Source organism: Melozone crissalis, unplaced genomic scaffold (genome assembly GCF_028551555.1).
Source record: "Melozone crissalis strain CALT ecotype California unplaced genomic scaffold, PUWL_Pcris_2 ptg000088l_1, whole genome shotgun sequence".
NCBI classification, from domain to species: Eukaryota; Metazoa; Chordata; class Aves; order Passeriformes; family Passerellidae; genus Melozone; species Melozone crissalis.
Window position 1 is genome coordinate 2,768,766 of NW_026535865.1, and position 19,351 is coordinate 2,788,116.

Sequence of the window (19,351 nt, forward strand, 5' to 3'; positions counted from 1 at the left end):
CCCAGAGCAGATCCCAGCCCTGCGCTGGCTCCCTGGAGGCTCTGGCAAGAGGATCCCCCCCAAGATGTGCAGGATGTCTCTGTTTCAGCCCATGTGGCTGAAGAATGAGTCAGACTTCTTCAGTTTTCGGTCTTGAGGTTGTTTATTAATTCTTATCTATAAAATTTTCTTTCTGCCCAGCCGAGGCCTGCTCAGCAGGGCAGCCACAGGCACTCTGACTGCCCCCGAGGCAGTGTTGTCTTTTTATACTACAAACTACATATAACATGTTTACACCTAATTCGCAATACCTATCACCTATGTTAGACAGTGCACTTCTATTCTAAACTAATCCCAAAGTGCCAACATCACTGCAGGAAATGGAGAACAAGAAGAAGAAAGGCTGGACACACCCAAGTTCCTCCATCTTGTCCCCATAACCCCCATACCAAAAATCCTAAAATCTACATTTTCATCCTGTGATAATTTTATTATTATACTATTCAAACCTCTGTGACATTCAGGTCCTCATACAAAGCTGGTAACTTGCTCCAGGGGTCAAAATCAAATCTGGAGGTGTTTTGGGCTGCGTGCCCGGTGGGATCCTCAGCAACTCTGGACACCAAGAGGGATGTACCGAGTTCTGACAGGGTCCCATTGCCGAGGTGTCCCAAGCTCTGTGTCCCCGCAGTGGTGCTACAAGAGGGAGTGTGTGCCCTTCGGGACGCGGCCGGAGGGCGTGGACGGAGCCTGGGGCTCGTGGTCATCGTGGGGCGAGTGCAGCCGGACGTGCGGTGGCGGCGTCTCCTCGTCCGTGCGCCACTGCGACAGCCCCAGGTACGTGGGGGTCACTCTTGTGCCAGGGTCAGGGCAGGAACAGGGAGAGGCAGGATGGTAGAAAAGGAAAAGAAGGGTTTATTCAAAAGAACCGCATGGTTTTTATAGAGTGGTACAATAGATTCTATTCTATTGGCTAACTAACAGAAACATCTTTCTCACGCACTGTCCTCGAGTGTTGGGGAAGATGAAACAGGGAAGCCTTATAAATATGATTGCCTGGCAAAAGATTTTGAGAATATAGAAACTATAAGCGAGATTGAAATGAAAGCAAGCTTTGAGATCCCTCAGTTACTGAACAACTGGAAAACAATGGTGTGGCCGGCTGAAGGTGATCCCCTTTTGATGGAACAAAACAACACCCTCTGCTTGCAGGCAGCTCCAAGTGTCACAGCAGACCCTGCCAGCTTGGCAGAAGGGGCCCAAAGAGGAGTTTTCAGGGTTTAAAATGTAACCCAGTGTGGTAATGTAGTGATTCTTATAGGCTGTATGTAAATGTTATAAGATTTGTATCTTGTACTAGATTGGTTAGTGAGAATTAGAATATGCAACACAGAAGAAGATTTATTGTATTGGAATGGGAACCTCACTCTCTTACCCTTTTACTCTCTTACCCTCTCATCTTCTTTACCACTCTCTCTCTCTCGGGCCTGCTCTGAGCTGTGGCTGGCAGCTCCCAGCAGGGCCCTGCACCCAGGTTCTTTGCAATAAACCCCAAGTTCCATGACCTGGCTGCAGAGATCTCTCGTCTCCGTCTGTCCCCACCGTCCTACCCCCCAACACTCCTACACTTGAGAGGAACAGAAAAGTAAAGTAGAAAAACACCACCTGCAAATTGTTTATAGTCAACAAATAATCACATCTTTCCAGCTCCATAAAACTTCTCCCAAGCCACTGTGAGAAACGCTCGCCGTTTCTCTCTGTCTGTCCCATGGCATCCACACGTGGGGGTGGCCCTGTCACCACAGCCCTGCCGTGTCCCCAACCCTTTGTGTCCGTGGGGAGGCACATCCAGGTGCCTGTGATGCCTTGGGAAGGCTGAGCTAGAGCAGAGGCTGGATGGATGGGGAGTCGTAACTTCTTTTTGCCAGGGTTGGGATTAAATGTGTGTGGTATTTCTTGTTGGGACTCAGATGTTTATCAGTTCTTATCTACGTCACAGTCTCACAAAAAATGTGAGAGTTTTCTCATCTATCTATGTCAGTCGCACAAACCTCCCTCCTCTTTGGCAGGCCCACCATTGGAGGGAAGTACTGCCTAGGAGAGAGGAAACGCTACCGCTCCTGCAACACTGATGTGAGTGGGGCAGCGGGGATGGGAGGGATGGAGGGATGGAGAAGGGGGATCTGCCCTGTCCAGGGTGGGATCAGCCCTGTCCAGGGGGATCTGCCCTGTCTGGGGTGGGATCTGCCCTTTCCAAATGGGATCAGCTCTCTCCAAATGGGATCTGCCCTATCCGGGTTGGTATCTGCCCTGCCTGGATTGGGATGAGCCCTCTCTGGTTGGGATGAGCCCTGTCCAGACTGGGTTGAGCCCTCTCCAGGTTGAATGAGCCCTGTCTGGATTGGGCTGAGCCCTCTCCAAATGGGATCAGCCCTGTCCAGGTGGGATGAGCCCTGTCAGGGTTGAATGAGCTCTATCTAGACGGGATGAGCCTTCTCCAACTGGGATAAGCCCTCTCTGGGTGGGATCAGCCCTATCCAGGTCGGATGAGCCCTTTCCAGGTGAAATGAACCCTCTCCAGTTGGGATGAGCCCTCTCCAAGTGGGATGAGCCCTCTCCCAATAGGATAAGCCCTGTCTGGGTTAGGATGAGCCCTGTCTCAGTAGGATGAGCCTTCTCTAAGTGGGATGAGCCCTCTCTGGTTGGGTTGAGCCCTCTCTGGGTTAAATAAGCCCTGTCTGGGTTGGCATGAACCCTGTCCAAATGGGATGAGCCCTGTCCAGATTGGGATAAACCATGTCCAGGTGGGATGAGCCCACTGTAGTTGGGATCAGCCCTGTCCAGGTGGGATCAGCCCTGTCCAGGTGGGATGAGCCTTCTCCAAGTGGGATGAGCCCTCTCCACCCAGGTGCGGGGTGCTCTGTGGTGCCATGGGAGGAAGAGGAGGAGGAGGAGGCAGGACACGGGCAGGGCGGGGTGAGCCGGCAGCGATCCCGCAATGGGGAATTCCAAGCAGGACCAGGCAGGTGTGGGAGCCGGCTCCGGGGACGGGGGGGGGCTGCACGGACCTGCGGGGCTTCGGCATCCAGAGGGGCCCAAAGATAAGGAGGGAAGGGAGGGGAGAGAGAGAATTCCAGCTCTGCTTCTCCCAGGCTGCTCAGGTGAGGCTGGGTCAGACTCTGCTTCCCGGGGCTGAGGATTAAACCTCAAAGATTTGCAGAAAAATCTGCACTGAGGGGATGCTCAGAGGAGCTTGGGACCTGGGAGATTGCAGTTTTAACACCCACGGGCTCCTGGATGGGTCCTGGGTTTGGGGGATGGCTCCCCAGGCTCACAGATCAGGCAGAGCTCCTGGGGCCCCTCCTCATGCTCTTGGTCTTCAAATCGTGCCTGGCTTTGCAGGAGGGATTGTCCTGCCTCCATGTAGTGGTGTCAGGGCTGTTGTCCCTGTCCCCAAGGCTCTAGTGGCAGTGCTCCATTGTCAGGGCTGGTGTCCCTGACCCCAAGGGGCTGATGTCCCGGTCCTCAAGGGGCTGGGGTCCCTGAGGAGCTGGTGGCAGTGCCCTGATTTAGGGCTGACATCCCTGTCCCCAGGGGGCTGGTGGTAGTGACCAGTTGCCAGAGCTGATGTCCCTGTCCCTGAGGGGCTGGTGTCCCTGAGAAGCTGGTGGCATTGCCCTGTTGCCAGAGCTGATGTCCCTGTCCCCCACGGGCTGGTGGCAGTGCCCCATTGTCAGGCCTGGTGTCCCTGTCCCTGAGGGGTTGATGTCCCTGTCTCCAAGGGGCTGGTGGCAGTGCCCCATTGCCAGAGCTGGTGGCAGTGTCCCATTGTCAGGGATGATGTCCCTGTCCCAAGGCACTGGTGGCAGTGCCCCGTTGCCAGAGCTGGTGGCAGTGCCCTGTTCTCAGGCCTGATGTCCCTGTCCCCAAGGGTCTGGTGGCCGTGCCCTTTATCAGGTCTGGTGTCCCTGTCCCCAGGGGTTGGTGGCAATGCTCAGCTGTGCCCGCCTGGCAGCCAGGCCAGGCTGCCCATCCCCACACTGACCCATGGCTGTGTGCCCACAGGACTGCCCGCCGGGCTCGCAGGATTTCCGAGAGCTGCAGTGCGCCGAGTTCGACAGCGTGCCCTTCCGAGGGAAGTACTACACTTGGAAAACCTACCGGGGAGGTGAGCTGGGGCTGCTGGGGCTGAGCCCCTCTGCTGCCTCGGGGCAGGGTGGTGAAAATGCTGAAACCCCCTCAAAGGGGCTCCTGAAGGATTCTGGAGCTCCTTACTGGGAGTAAGACAGGATGTGGTGGTGCTCGCAGGGGTCCCAGGGCGAGGGAAGAGATGAGAATCTTGATTCCGTGTTTCAGAAGGCTGATTTATTATTTTATGATATAAGTTATATTGAAAGAAAATGATATATTAAAATGATACTAAAAGAATAGAAGAAAAGGATTTCATAGGAAATTTCAAGGAAAGGAAATTTCAAGGAAAGGAAAAGGAAAAGGAAGGAAATCTTGTCACTGCTCACAGCCTCAACACAGGTGGCTGTCGTTGGTCATCAAGTAAAAACAATTCACATGCTGGGTAAACAGTTCTCCCAATCACATTCCAAAGCAGCAAAACATGGAGAAGATGAAACTTCCCAGCTTCTCAGGAGAAAATATCCCAATGAAAGGATTTTTCATAAAACATGTCTGTGACAGCAGTGCTCTAGGCTGGGGATGGTGTGGCTGGACAGTGCCCTGGCTAGAAGGGACCTGGGGCTACTGGTCAACAACATGAGCCAGCAGTGTGCCCTGGTGGCCAAGAAGGCCTACAGCTCCTGGCCTGGATCCGGAATGGTGTGACCAGCAGAAGCAGGGAGGTCATTCTGCCCCTGTACCAGGCACTGGTGAGGGCAAACCTTGAGTGCTGTGTCCAGTTCTGGCCCCTCAGTTTAGGAAGGACGTTGAGATCCTTGAATGTGTCCAAAGAGGCAATGAGGCTGGAGAGGGGCTGGGAACACAAACCCTGTGAGGTTCTGCTGGAGCAGGGATCCTGCACAAGGGGGGAGTTTTCCTCTGCAGCTCCAGGGCTGCTGGAGATGGGCCTGGGCTCCCTCTGGGTATCCAGTGGAAAGGCTGTGCTGGTGTCCCAAACCTCAGATTGGATCCAGGTAGGAATGCTTGGCTCCTCCCCTGGGCGGAGCATCTCCCCATAGGATGCTGGGATTGGATCAGCCCTGCAGGGACACTCAGTGGCCATGGACAGCGGAGATCTCCTGGAGGGAGGGTTGCCTGTGGGAGAGATAAAGAAAAAACTGCCCCAAGAACAGCAGAGAACTGCCCCAGCTCTGACAGATGGAAATAGAACACACACCCCCATTTCCGACCTAAAATAGGAACTCACTGGGGAGGAGACAGAGCAGGCAGGGAAAGCTTCCTGAGCAGGAGAAGGGATGGGATCTGATGGATCCTTCAAAGAGCAGCACTTCCCTCTTCCTGAGGTCAGCCCTGGGTCCTGCAGAAGGCTCTGGAGGAGGCTCAGTGGCACAAATCTCTCAATAATGAGGAGGAACAAACAGCTCATCTCCTCGGTGGAGTTAATGAACTGGGCTGGGGAAATCCTTCCCAGCTGCGCAAACAAGCCCAGCTCCCAGCGGGGCTCCTGCAGCTGGAGCAGCTGTGCTGAGGCTGCAGGGCATGGATCAATAAAAATGGAATAAAATTTTGGGAGGCTGTAAAGTCACCCCGAGACCTCAATGGATGTCGAATTGGGAGACAACCCTGGCTCAGACCTCTCTCCTCCCCAGGCATGGCCCAGGGCTGGGCTGGCCAGCTGAACATCACCCTGGAGGTGTCATCTATCCCTGACAGGGATTTTTGCTTTCATAAAGAGCCCCTTCCTCTCTCTGTGCTTCAGTTTCCTCTGCCACAAAATGAGTGATGAAACCTCTCCCCTGGTGGGAGGCTGGCAGTGCTGACCTTGTGTGTGGAAGGGATTTGGGAGCTTCATCTCCTCTTCCCAAGTGTGCTGTGGGTCATTAGGAGCATTTTAATTTTGTTTATTTGGAGGAGAGGGAGAGGAAAGGAAAGGAAAGGAAAGGAAAGGAAAGGAAAGGAAAGGAAAGGAAAGGAAAGGAAAGGAAAGGAAAGGAAAGGAAAGGAAAGGAAAGGGGAAAGAGGAAAAAGGGCAGGGATGGATGGGATATTGGGCAGGAATTGCTCCCTCTGAGGGAACTTCATCCGGATATTTGGGTCCATTTGCATATTGGGGGTTAATCTCCCAATTACAGCTTCAGGTAATGAAGTCATTTACCCCAAATTTGCTCTCCCCAGCTCACTTTTGTTTCCATTTCTGGGGCCTGAGGCAGTGAGGTGTCCTTGATTGCCAAGCCTGGAGAGGAATTGTCGTGATTGCCCAAAATGGGAAAGCAGCAGCTCACACTGGATATGGAGTTTGGAGTTATACACTAAAGAACTGCAGGATTACAAACAGATGAAAAATATAAAAGCTAAAATCCTAAAATGAAGTTGAGCAAAGCTTTACATGTCTTTATGTTTTTGAATAGCTCAGTTGCAGACCCTAACCCTACAATTTTTAGGCATTTTCCAAATAGCACAAAGGCAAAATTAAAAGAAAATCCTCTAGTTTTAATGGGAAACCCCAAGACAGGACAAACTGCAGGACCATTTTCACTCATCCCACGTGGAGTAGTGTGAGCACAGGACCCCAAGGGCATCCCCTGCTCTCAGTGTGGGCAGGGGATTGATTCCCAGGCCTGGAGAGGAATTGTTGTGTCTGCCCAAAATGGGAAAGCAGCAGCTCACACTGTGTGTGGAATTTGGAGTTATACACTAAAGAACTGAAGGGTTACAAATAGATGAAAATTATAAAAGCCAACATCCTAAGACGAGGTTTATATGTCTTTAATTTCTTTCATTAAAAGCTTTATATGTCTATGTCTTTAATTTTTTTAATAGCTCATTTACAGACCCTAACCCTCCAATTTTTAGGCACTTTCCAAACAGCACACAGGCAAAATTGAACGAAAATCCTCCAGTTTTAATGAGAAACCCTGAGACACGACAAACTGAAGAACCATTTTCACACAGGCAAAATTGAACAAAAAATCCTCTGGATTTAATGAGAAACCCTGAGACAGGACAAACTGCAGGACCATTTTCACTCATCCCACATGGAGCAGTTTGGCACAGCACTTTTGCTGAGCTCCCCCTGCTCAGCAGCTGCTTCTCCAGGGGCTTGCCCAGGCATCCTGCTCCAGAAAATGCCTCCAAGCTGCTGAATTCCCCTCTCGTGTCTCCTCCTGCTCCTCTCTCTCCCAGCTTTGCTCTCTGTTCCCCTCCAGCTGCTCCGGCACAGCTGGGCCCCCTCCCATCCCCTCCCCTCCTTTCACCCCTTTGATGTTCTGTGTCGAGTTTCCCTTTTGCACATTCCCCTTGCTCCCATCCAAGGTGCTTCCCCAGCTCTGGCACAGGGATCAGGAGCTGGGTGGTGCCTCCAGGAGGGAGCTGGAGCAGCTCAGGCACCTCTGCCAGACTCCTGGGATGCTCAGTGAAAGCAGCAAACGCCACAAACCACACCAGGGGTTGAGAAAATCCCATGGCAGCAGGCAGGGAATGCTCTGCTGGAGCCACATCCTGCTCCCAGGCACTTCATCTGGATATTTGGGTGAAAATATAGGAAAATACAGAAAATTCAGCTGTGGTTTGAAGATCCTTCTCGCCAGGGGTTGAGAAAACCCCATGGCAGCAGGCAGGGAATGCTCTGCTGGAGCCACATCCTGCTCCAGGCACTTCATATTCATATAACCCAAATATCACTGGATATTTGGGTTGAAATATAGGAAAATACAGGAAATTTCAGCTGTGGCTTCTCCTTCATCCTCAAGCCACACCAGGGGCTGAGAAAATGCAGTGGCAGCAGGCAGGGAATGCTCTGCTGGAGCCACATCCTGCTCCCAGGCACTTCATCTGGATATTTGGGTGCTGTTCCTGGGGTGATGCTTTGGAAAAGGTTGTTGGAAAAAATAGAAAATACAGAAATTTCAGCTGTGGCTTGAAGATCCTTCTCACCAGTGGCTGAGAAAATCCAGTGGCAGCAGGCAGGGAATGCTCTGCTGGAGCCAGATCCTGCTCCCAGGTACTTCATCTGGATATTTGGGTGAAAATATTGGAAAATACAGAAATTTCAGCTGTAACTTGAAGATCCTTCTCCTTCATCCTCATCAGCTTTGGTTTCCCTGGCCCAGTAACTTTGTTCTGCTCTGGAAGCTGAAGAAAACTTTGGAAAGGTTCCTCAGGAGCTGCTGCCTCAGTTTCCCTGTTGGTAAAGCGGGCAGAAGGGTTTTGTAACCTATAAAATGCCAGGAGGGACCCAGATAAGAACAAACCGCTTTGTTTCCTTCCCTGTCATATCCAGGGTCTGTGTCCAGCTCAAGGGCCTGGCTCCCTCCTCCAGGAGCATCCTCCTGGTTTTCTGCATCCTTTCTTATGGGAATAAATCACACAGACTCCATTTTCTTCAGGGTGGAAAAGAATTCCATTCTATATTTACATAACTCCTTTTTATACCATTTTACAGACTTCCTGTGTGACTCCAATTAGTCTGTAGCGTTCTTGCCAATTTATTGATTAGTAATAAGTTATTTTATATTGATTGGTCACTCTAACCTGGTGTGTACCTTCAGGAAAAGTTGTTTGTGAGAGCAGGCTTGATATTATGAAGCCTTTACGATTTTTCTACTGATTCCAGGAGAGCAGGCTTCATTTAATGAACATTTTATGATATTTCTACTGATTCCAGGAGAGCAGGCTTGATTTAATTATGATTTTATGAAGCCTCTATGATTTTTCTACTGATTCCAGGAGAGCAGGCTTGATTTGATGAACATTTTATGATATTTCTACTGATTTTAGGAGAAGAGGTTTAATTTTATGAAGATTTTAGGAAGCCTTTATGAAATTTCTACTGATTCCAGAAGAGCAGGTTTGATTTTATGAGGATTTAATGAACATTTTATGATATTTCTACTGATTCCAGGAGAGCAGATTTGATTTTATGACAATTTTTATTAAGCCTTTATGATATTTTTACTGATTCCAGGATAGCAGGTCTGATTTTATGAGGATTTTAGGAAGCCTTTGTGATATTTTGACTGAATCCAGGAGAGCAGGTTTGATTTGATGAACATTTTATGAAGCCTTTATGATATTTTTACTGATTCCAGGAGAGCAGGCTTGATTTTATCAGGGATTTTATGAAGCCTTTATGATATTTCTATTGATTCCAGGAGAGCAGGTTTGATTTTATGATGATTTTATGAACCTTTATGATTTTTCTACGTGACTGCAATGCTTTTGGCCCCGTGTGAAGCTGTGCTCCTTCCCCAGGGGGTGTCAAGGCGTGCTCCCTCAACTGCCTGGCCGAGGGCTTCAACTTCTACACGGAGAGAGCGGCGGCCGTGGTGGATGGAACCCCGTGCAGGCAGGACTCCAACGACATCTGCGTCAACGGGGAGTGCAAGGTGGGATGGGGACAGAGCCCAGCATGGGGGACAGGGACAGAACCCGGGGTGGTGAGACAGGGACAGACTCGGGAATGGGGGACAGGGACAGAACCCGGGGTCGGGGGGACAGGAACAGAGCCCTGGATGGGGGACAGGGACAGATCCCCCAGGGTAGAGGGGACAAGGACAGACCCCCAGGCAGGAGGGGAAAGGACAGAGCCCAGGGCAGATGGAACAGGGAGAGACCCCTGGGAATGGGGGACAGGGACAGGCCCCCTAGGGCAATGGGGACAATGACAGATCCGAAGCAGGGGAACAAGGACAGACCCCCAGAGCAGGAGGGACAGGGACAAACCTCCAGGATGGGGGACAGGGACAGGCCTTCCGGATGGGGGGACAGGGACAGACCCCTGGAATGGAGGGACAGAGCCCTGGAATAGTGGGACAAGGACAGAGCGCTGGGAATGGGGGGACAGGGACAAACACCCCAGGGTAGGGGGGACAGGGAGAGACCCCTGGCAATGGGGGACAGGGACAGATCTCTGGGCAGGAGGGACAGGGACAGACCCCCAGGATGGGGGACAGGGACACAACCCTGGGAATGGGGGGACAGGGAGAGACCCAAACCAGGGGGGATACAAGGACAGACCCTCAAGTAGGGGGGACAAGGACAGACCCATGGGCAGGGGGGACAGGGTCAGACTCCTGGGATGGGGGACAGGGATAGACCCCCCTGGGTAGAAGGGACAAGAAGAGATCCCCAAGAAGAGGGGACAAGCACGGACCTGCAGGGCACAGGGGACAAGGACAGACCTGTGAGCAGAAGGGACAAGAACAGATCTCTGGGCAGAGGGGACAGGGACAGAGCCCCAGGCAGGGGACAGGGTACAGATCCCCAGGAAGAGGGGACAGGGACAGACCCCCGGGGCAGGCGAGCGCTGCCCTCAAACTGCTCACACAGACTGGGATGGGTGGAGGGTTCAGAGAGCTGGGGCTGCTCACCTGGACAGGAGAAGGCTCCAGGGACACCTCAGAGTCCCTTTTGGGGCCTGAAGGGGCTCCAGGAGAGCTGCAGAGGGACTGGGGACAAGGCCTGCAGGGACAGGACACAGGGAATGGCTCCCACTGCCACAGGGCAGGGCTGGGTGGGAGATTGGGAATCAGGAATTGTGGAATCCATCCCTGGAATGATTTCCCAGAGCAGCTGGGGCTGCCCCTGGATCCCTGGCAGTGCCCAAGGCCAGGCTGGGCAGGGCTGGGAGCACCTGGGACAGTGGGAGGTGTCCCTGCCACAGCAGGGGTGGGGTGGGATGAGCTTTGAGGTCCCTTCCACCCAAACCATCCTGAAATTCCATTATTTCTCTGCCTGGAGCAGGAACATTCCCATCCTCTCTGCACTCCCTGCCTCACAGATGGATCCCTGCACTCCCAGCCTGTGCAGCCCCAGCCCCTTTGATGTTTCCCTTGCAATGGGATCTGGGGCGAGCTGTAAAAGTTAATTATAAGGAAGTTCTGTGGGAGTGGTCAACATCCCCCAGCAGGCAGACAGACAGACAGACAGACAGGCTGTGTGTCTGTCTGCCTCCCTTCCTGCATCTCTGGGATCTGTTTTTCTCCATGGTGCTCTGGAACAAAGGGGGATTCTGTGACCATGTTCACAGGAGTCTCAAGTTGAGGGAAGACACAAGGATTTGACTCCATGTTTCAGAAGGCTTGATTTATTATTTTATGATATATATTACATTAAAACTATACTAAATGAATAGAAGAAAGGATTCCATCAGAAGGCTAGCTAAGAATAGAGTAAGAAAGAATGATAACAAAGGCTTGTGGCTCGGGCTCTGTGTCTGAGCCAGCTGACTGTGATTGGCCATTAATTAGTAACAACCACATGAGACCAGTCACAGATGCACCTGTTGCATTCCACAGCAGCAGATAATCATTGTTTACATTTTGTTCCTGAGGCCTCTCAGCTTCTCAGGAGGAAAAATCCTAAAAAAAAAGAGATTTTTCATAAAAGATGTCTGTGGCACTGAGAGGACAGCAGGGTCCCTCTGGGCTGGCTCATTGCCGCTGTTCCTCCCCGCAGCACGTGGGCTGTGACCGGGTGCTGGGCTCTGACTCCAAGGAGGACAAGTGCCGGGTGTGTGGGGGAGATGGCAGCTCCTGCGAGACCATCGAGGGCGTCTTCAACCACTCCCTGCCCGAGGGAGGTAGGGAACAAACGGCCTGCTCACCCTCAATCCCCCCTCCTCCTCCTCACCTGCCCCTGGGGACAGGCAGGGACAAACCCCAGAGGGAAATCCCAAGGGGTGACACCAGGCAGCAAATCCCTCCTGTTCACCAGCCAAGCCCTGCTGTGAAATAGGAGCCTCTTTGAACTTTTGGAGATCTATTTCATGCCTATGATAGCTCAGCTACTTTAGAAGGCATGAAATCAACAGGATTGGTGGTAGTGTTGGAAACAAAAAGTGTTGATTTAGAGGGTGGTGGCTGTTACCTGTTCCCTGAAATATGGGATATCCCTGAAATATCTCCTTGAGCCAGGTCTCATAAGCTCTTGGGGATCTGTTTAACACCCATGATACCTCAGCTACCTTAGAAGGCATAAAATCAGCAGGATGGCTTCTGTGGTAGTGTTGGAAACAAAAAGGTTTTAATAAAAGGCAAAATAACAAAACTCTTTACAGAGAAAAACCCAGCCAGGTGCAAGAGGTTCTTGCTCCTGGCAAAACACCTCACAAAAGCCATTAGTTTTTGTTCTCTTCTTTTTCTAGTAAATTGCCCAGGCAGGACTTTTTGGCTCCTGTCCATTTAGCTATCCTTAAATTTGAAGTGAAGTCCCCCAGATTTTATGAGATCTCTTTTCACCTAATCCAGGAGAGAAACTTCTGGGCTTATTTCCCTTTTAAGGGGACAAAGGAGAGTTTTGTCACTCCATCAACAAGGGGCACATTCCTATAGTGGCCCAGCCTCCAGTGGTGCCCAAATCTCTGACACAGAGCCCCAAGCCCCTTCCCTGCTCCCCAGGGTTGATCCCACCTCCACAGCACATTCCCAGTCCCACCACAAGAGCCCCCAGTACAAACCCGCTCCATTTTGGTGCCCCAAATGCTTTTTCCATCATTTCCCCATGGATAAGGGGGTTGGCTCACGCTCCCATCCAGCCCAGGGCAGCTCTGGCTCTGGGACTGGAGGCTGAAAATGCTGCTCACCTGCTTGTCCCACAGGTTATGAGGAGGTGATCCAGATCCCCAAGGGCTCTGTGCACATCGACATCCGGGAGCTGAACCTCTCCATCAACTACCTGGGTGAGCTGGGGCTGCTGAAATCCCCCCCAGGCCCTGCCATGTCCCTGGGATTAGCAGGGAGATGCAGGGAGAACTTCCCACTGCACCTGGAATGGGGATTTGGGGGTGCCAGGCTGGGATTTGGGGCAGGAGAAGGCAGCAGAGCAGTGTGGGCTGTGTGTCCCTGTCCCGTGTTAGCATCACAACCCTGAGCAAACACCATATCCCTCAGCTCATGGCATCTCCCCTCTGAGATTAAAAACACTCACATTTTCCTCGGGCTTGGTTTTCCAGCCTTGCTCAGTCCTGCTTTCACCACGAGGATTTTCTTTCCCCCTTTTTCCTCCCTGTCCCCCGAGCAATGCAGAGCAGGGCAGGCTGCTCTCCCTGGATGCTGCCGGGTACCAGCAGGACTCTCCTGGCAATGGAGGTGCCTCCATCCCTCCCTGCCCGGTGTGTGGGGACTTCTTTCTGCATTTCTGCGCTCTCAGGACAGTCTTTGACACTCTGGCATCCCTGCGGGCATCCCCGATGGAGGGAACATCCTCCAGCCCCGCAGCATCCCCCGCATCCCGAGCAGGACAGCGGTGCCCGGAGCTCGGTGGAGGCTTAGGAGGGGAGGCAGGAGCAGGAGCGAACGCTCCGATCCCCCTCTAGCGACTCTGCCGGGCAACCACAGCCCTGCTCCGGGCCCCAGCAGCCCCAGCGTCGGCTGTGGGCTAGGTACAAATCACAAACGGGATGGGACTGCTGGGGACGTGCCTTGAGCTGTTTTATTTTTTAGCATCAGTCTCATTGCATGGTGATGACAATGGGAAGATGCCACCAGCTCACATCCCAAGAACTTAATGTTACAACTCACTTTAAAAGTTTTTTGACCAATCACACAAAGCAAAAGCATATTGACAGTATCTATATCTGTATAGTATATATTCTATATTGACAGTAGTTCTATCCAACCACTATAAGCACAGGTACCTTTGGTTAAACAATGCTTGCTTATTTCAAATACAATACCTGCTTGTGAGCCTATTGTGCACAGAGCTCCATTATTAAGCTTAGAACTTCCTAATATCTTGCTAGATAAACTTTTCTGTAGCTTAGGGAGTTATTCTAGACAAGCATTAATACACAGACCATTGTTCTATTTGTCCTTACTTTTCTACTTTATAAATAATTTTTCTGCTGACTTATCTCATGGCTACTGTGTGACGGTGTTCACAGGGGTTCTTGGATGAGAGAAGAGATGAGGATCTGACTCCATGTTTCAGAAGGCTTGATTTATTATATTATTATATATATTACATTAAAACTATACTAAAAGAATAGAAGAAAAGGTTCTAAAGCTAGCTAAGCTAAGAATAGAAAGGAATGATAACAAAGGTTTGTGGCTTGGGCTCTGTGTCCGAGCCAGCTGACTGTGATTGGCCATTAATTACAAACATCCAACATGAGCCAATCCCAGATCCACCTGTTCCATTCCACAGCAGCAGATAATCATTGTTTACATTTTGTTCCTGAGGCCTCTCAGCTTCTCAGGAGGAAAAAATCCTAAGGAAAGGATTTTCCATAAAAGATATCTGTGACACTACCGCTTAGCTCTAATCACAGTTCTGCTGTCTCTGAGGCCTGCCTTTTGCAGCTTTCCCAAAACCCTCTGATTTTGTGGATTCCCAGCTGGGTTTGAGCCTGGTTTCGTGGCCAGGGAGGTGCTGGGGAGGCACTGCGGGTACCTTGGTGCCCCTGTGCCCTCCCTGGTGCCCTTTGGCGATGCTCTGAGCCCTGCAGGTGGGCAGCACCTGGCTGAGGTTGGCCCAGGTGCCCTGAGCTTGGTGCTGAGCCCCCTCCCCTGTGCTGGCAGCGCTGCGAGGGGACAGTGGGGAATATTTCATCAACGGGAAGCTCTCCATCGATCCCCCCCGGCGCTTCGACATCGCCGGCACCACCTTCCACTACAGGAGGTCCCCTGAGGAGCCCGAGTCGCTGGAGGCTTTGGGACCCACCAACATCACCCTCTTTGTCATGGTTGGTACCTTCATACCCCTCCTGGTGGGTCCTAAGTTGGGCTGGAAGGGTCAATGTGATGGTGTTCACAGGGGTCTGAGGATGAGGGAAGAGATGAGGATCTGACTCCATGTTTCAGAAGGAGTTTTATTATTTTTATTATTTTTATTATTTTTATTATTTTTGTTATTTTTATTAATTTTATTATTTTATGATATATATTATATTAAAACTATACTAAAAGAATAGAAGAAAGGATTTCATCAGAAGGCTAGCAAGGAATAGAAGGGAATGGAATGATAATAAAATCTTGTGACAGACCACAGAGTCCACAGTCCCTGCCTTAGGGGGCCAGTGCTTTATCCATTGGGCACTCCCAGATCTCCCTCCCTAATTCTCAGTTTTTCTGCCCTAATCTGTCAGGTTTTGGGATGATTCCACCCTTGAGTGCCTGGCAGCTCATTCTCTGATCGAGCACCTCTGTCACCACTGCTGGCTGCCCTACCAGCACTGGGAGGGCTGGAAGGGGAGAGGGGAATATTCCAGGCTGTTGGAGAGGCTGTGGGATGCCAGCTGGGTGGTCTCTGTGGTGGCACTGATGTCCTGGGGGTGCCTTTCCTGCAGGTGCTGGTGAGGACAGAGCTGCAGGGGATCCGATACAAGTTCAACGCTCCCGTGGGCAGGGACGGCTCCAGCCTCTACTCCTGGCACTACACGCCATGGACCAAGTGCTCCGTGCTGTGTGCAGGGGGTGAGCTCTGCTGCTGGGCTGCTTTGGGGGGACACGTGGGACCCCCCTGTGCTGTGGCTGGGCCTCTGCTTGGCTCTGAGAAGCTCTGGGGTTTCTACACAGCCCCACCCTGCACTCAGCCAGGTGGGAGTTGTGTTAGGGCAAAAAACCTGGGTGCCATCTTCAGCTGGGATACAGGTATGGCTGGAATGACCTTAAAGATCAAATTTTCCTGCTCCTGTCATGGGCAGTGACACCTTCCACTATCCCAAGGTGCTCCAAACCCCAGTATCCAACCTGGACACTTCCAGGGATGGAATCTCCCCACCCTAGAGCCAGCTGGTACTGTGCTGGCTCCAATGTCCCTGTCCCCAGTGGGACATGAGTCCCCTCTGCAGAGCCCCTCCTGTACTCCTGGCACTACACGCCATGGACCAAGTGCTCCGTGCTGTGTGCAGGGGGTGAGCTCTGCTGCTGGGCTGCTTTGGGGGGACATGTGGGACCCTCCCCTGTGCTGTGTTTGGGCCCTCTACACGGGGTCTCTACACGGCCCCACCCTGCACTCAGCCATAGGAGAGTTGTGTCAAGGCAAAGAACCTGGGTGCCATCTTCAGCTGGGCCACACGTATGGGTGGATTAACCCTAAAGATCAAATTTTCCCACCCCTGTCATGGCAGGGACAATTCCCACTGTCCCAGGCTGATCCAAGGCCTGCCCAGCCTGGCCTTTGTCACTGCCAGGGATCCAGGGGCAGCCGCAGCTGCTCTGGGCACCCTCCTAGGGAACAATTCCTGCCCAATATCCCACTCTCACTTTTATAAATGTTGGTCTATTATCATATTGCAGTTAATTGTCCAATTACAGCTCCAGCCCATGAAGTTCCATCCTTGTTTTTCTCTCTCCTGAGATTTGGATCATTTGTCCTTAGTCCCTAGCTGGAGCAGGAATTGTTTTGTCTCCCTGCTCACCATCCCATCATGTGAAGCCCAGACCCACCCACTAAAGCAGCACAGAATCTGAAAAATAGAAAAGCTCAAACCTAAGGCATCACAGCCTCAGCCTCCTCCTCCCTTTCCCCCTTCCCTCTTTGCCCTGGGCAGGCAGCCAGATCCAGTCTGTGGTGTGCAGGAAGCTCTCTGATGGCTCAACTGTCCCCAACCACTTCTGCAGTGCTGACACCAAAGTGCCCGAGCGACAGAGGAGCTGCAACACCGAGCCCTGTCCCCCTGCGTGAGTAACAACATGAGAAATTATTATTTTTATTAATAATAATACTTATTATTATTATTATTATTATTATTATTAATATTATTACTACTACTACTATTACTACTATTATTATTACTATTACTATTATTATGATGCTATTGTTTTTATTATGTTATTGTTGTTATTATTATTAATTTTTTTCTGTTAAACTTTAACAGAAAGTTTATAACGTATGGATTTGTATTTACACTTTGAGATAAGAAATGTTGATTTAGGAGATCAACATTTCTTTGGAGAAATAGAACTATGAAAGGTAGACCCACGGAGAGTAATTTTAGATAATAATAGCTCTGGATAATTTTAGACAATAATATTAGTATTATTAAATAATTTTAGATAATAATATTAGTATTATTATGAGATAATAATGTTTTATATTTTTATTATCTAATATTATTAGATAATGATCATATTATACTAATCTTATCCTAATTATACTAATATTATTAGATAATATTATTAGATACTATTAGTATAATAATAGTATATTTATTATTAATGATATTAAATATATTTTAGATAACAATAGCTTTAAAGCATTTACAACATCGTGTAGAAAAAACTGATAAGTCAAGAAACACTTAGAACATATTGTAATTAAGAAATAGTTAACTTATAATAGCATGAATTATAGCATCTATATTGTCTCACCCTTTGCTTGAGACTAAAAATAGAAAAAAAATTACAATTAAATTAATTTAATTTTAAATTAATTTTTTCATTTAAAATTTAAATTAAATTTATACATTTAGCTTTTAAAATTATATTTTAAAATTTAAAATTTATACATTTAGTTTTTTAAATTAAATTTATACATTTAGTTTTTAAAATTAAATTTTTAAATTTAAATTTTAGAATTAAATTTTTAAAATAAATTTTTTAGAACACCTTTCAGCTACCCCATCTCTAAGTCAAAAAAGGACTTAATCCAAAATACCTGGAGCACAGGCAGGGAGCCAGGGAGGAAGACCAGGGTAGCAAAGAGTGAAATTCCCAAGTCACAGCCCCCACTGGTGACAGTGCAGCTCTGGTGGGGAATGGGATGGGGTTTCTCCTCTGTGTCCCAGATATTCAGTGAGGATTTGTGCCAGCCCCTGGCTGGCTCCTCTCCTGAAGGGGAAGGGGAGATGTGCAGGGACTCAGTGCTTCAGCCAGGGCTGCCTGGGAGGCTGTGGCTGCAGAAGGGCCAGGGCTGTGCGCAGGGCAGTGGGGCCCAGCCCGGCCCAGCCCAGCCCAGCCCAGCTCTGCTGTTCCCATCCCCAGCTGGGCCATTGGGAACTGGTCCGAGTGCAGCCGCAGCTGCAACGAGGGCGTCCGGACCCGCAGCGTGTTCTGCAAGAGGAAAATCTCTGCCAGCGAGGAGAAAACCCTGGACGATGCCTCCTGCCCCCAGCCACGGCCCAAGATGCTGGAGCCCTGCAACAACCAAACGTGTCCTCCTGAGTGGGTGGCCCTGGACTGGTCAGAGGCGAGTGCCCAGAGGAGGGACACAGAGCTGGGCAAGGGCTGAGGAGCAGCTGAGGGCACTTGGCTGGTTCAGCTGCAGCCCAGGAGACTGAGGGGAGGCTCCTCGGGGGCTGCAGCTCCTCCCCAGGGCAGGCACAGGGGCAGGGGCTGAGCTCTGCTCTGGCACAGGGACAGGAGCCCAGCAAGGGCTGCAGCTGTGCCAGGCCTTGGCATGGAGCTCAGGGCAAGGTTCTGCCCCCCGAGGCTGCTGGGCACTGCCCAGGCTGCCCAGGCAATGGTGCCAAGGCTGCCAGAGCTGCAGGAGCTCCCAGGGCTGCTCAGGGTGGGGGTGTTGGGGTGGCTGTGCAGGGACAGGGCTGGGATCAATGATCCCTGAGGGTCCCTTCCCACTGAGCACATTCCAGGATTCCATGGTCTGTCCAGTCTCTGAGCCTGTGTGGAGCTGGCTGTGCTGGCAGTGCAGGCAGTGGGGTCGTGTCTGTCACTCCTGGTGTCACCTGAGCTCTCAGTGGCTGCTGCTGCCCAGGGTGACAGAGCTGGACAGGGCTCTGAGCAGCCTGGGCTGGTGGAAGGTGGAACAGGATGGTCCCTAAGGTCTCTCCCAAGCCAAACCAGCACTCCCAGGGTGCTCAGGGTGGGGGTGTTGGGGTGGCTGGGCAGGGACAGGGGCTGGGATCAATGATCCCTGAGGGATCCAGCTCAGGATATTCTGATTCTGTGATTGACACCGTCCCTCCCCTCTCTGAGGGCGCTGCTCCAGCAGCACAGTGCCAACCACTGTGACATCCATGCAGTGTGACAATGTGGCATCTCAGGAGCCGGGAGAGGTGGGAGCAGCAGGGGAGAGGAACCAGAGCTGCCTCTGTGCCCTCGCTGACCGTGTCCCCTGTCCCTGCAGTGCACCCCGAGCTGCGGGCCCGGCTTCCGCCACCGCATCGTGCTGTGCAAGAGCGGCGACCACAGCGTCACCCTGCCCACCTCCCAGTGCCACGAGGCCACCAAGCCTCCCACCAGCATGAGGTGCAACCTGCGGCGCTGCCCCCCGCCCCGCTGGGTCACCGGCGAGTGGGGAGAGGTAGGGACAGCCCTCCCCACAGGGCGATGGCAGGAGGAGC

At 51.2% G+C, this 19,351-nt stretch overlaps 1 protein-coding gene across 1 annotated transcript in view; it reads left to right on the forward strand.

Moving 5' to 3' along the window:
• The window catches only part of ADAMTS10 (ADAM metallopeptidase with thrombospondin type 1 motif 10), a 54,540-nt gene that overhangs the window by 32,265 nt on the left and 2,924 nt on the right, over nt 1-19,351 (forward strand). The window contains exons 12-22 of the mRNA XM_054290961.1: nt 671-816; nt 2,049-2,112; nt 4,045-4,147; nt 9,361-9,494; nt 11,566-11,689; nt 12,707-12,787; nt 14,628-14,791; nt 15,395-15,521; nt 16,601-16,730; nt 18,033-18,237; nt 19,135-19,311. Coding sequence (XP_054146936.1) covers nt 671-816; nt 2,049-2,112; nt 4,045-4,147; nt 9,361-9,494; nt 11,566-11,689; nt 12,707-12,787; nt 14,628-14,791; nt 15,395-15,521; nt 16,601-16,730; nt 18,033-18,237; nt 19,135-19,311 — 1,455 coding nt within the window. The remainder of the gene's footprint in view (nt 1-670; nt 817-2,048; nt 2,113-4,044; nt 4,148-9,360; nt 9,495-11,565; nt 11,690-12,706; nt 12,788-14,627; nt 14,792-15,394; nt 15,522-16,600; nt 16,731-18,032; nt 18,238-19,134; nt 19,312-19,351) is intronic.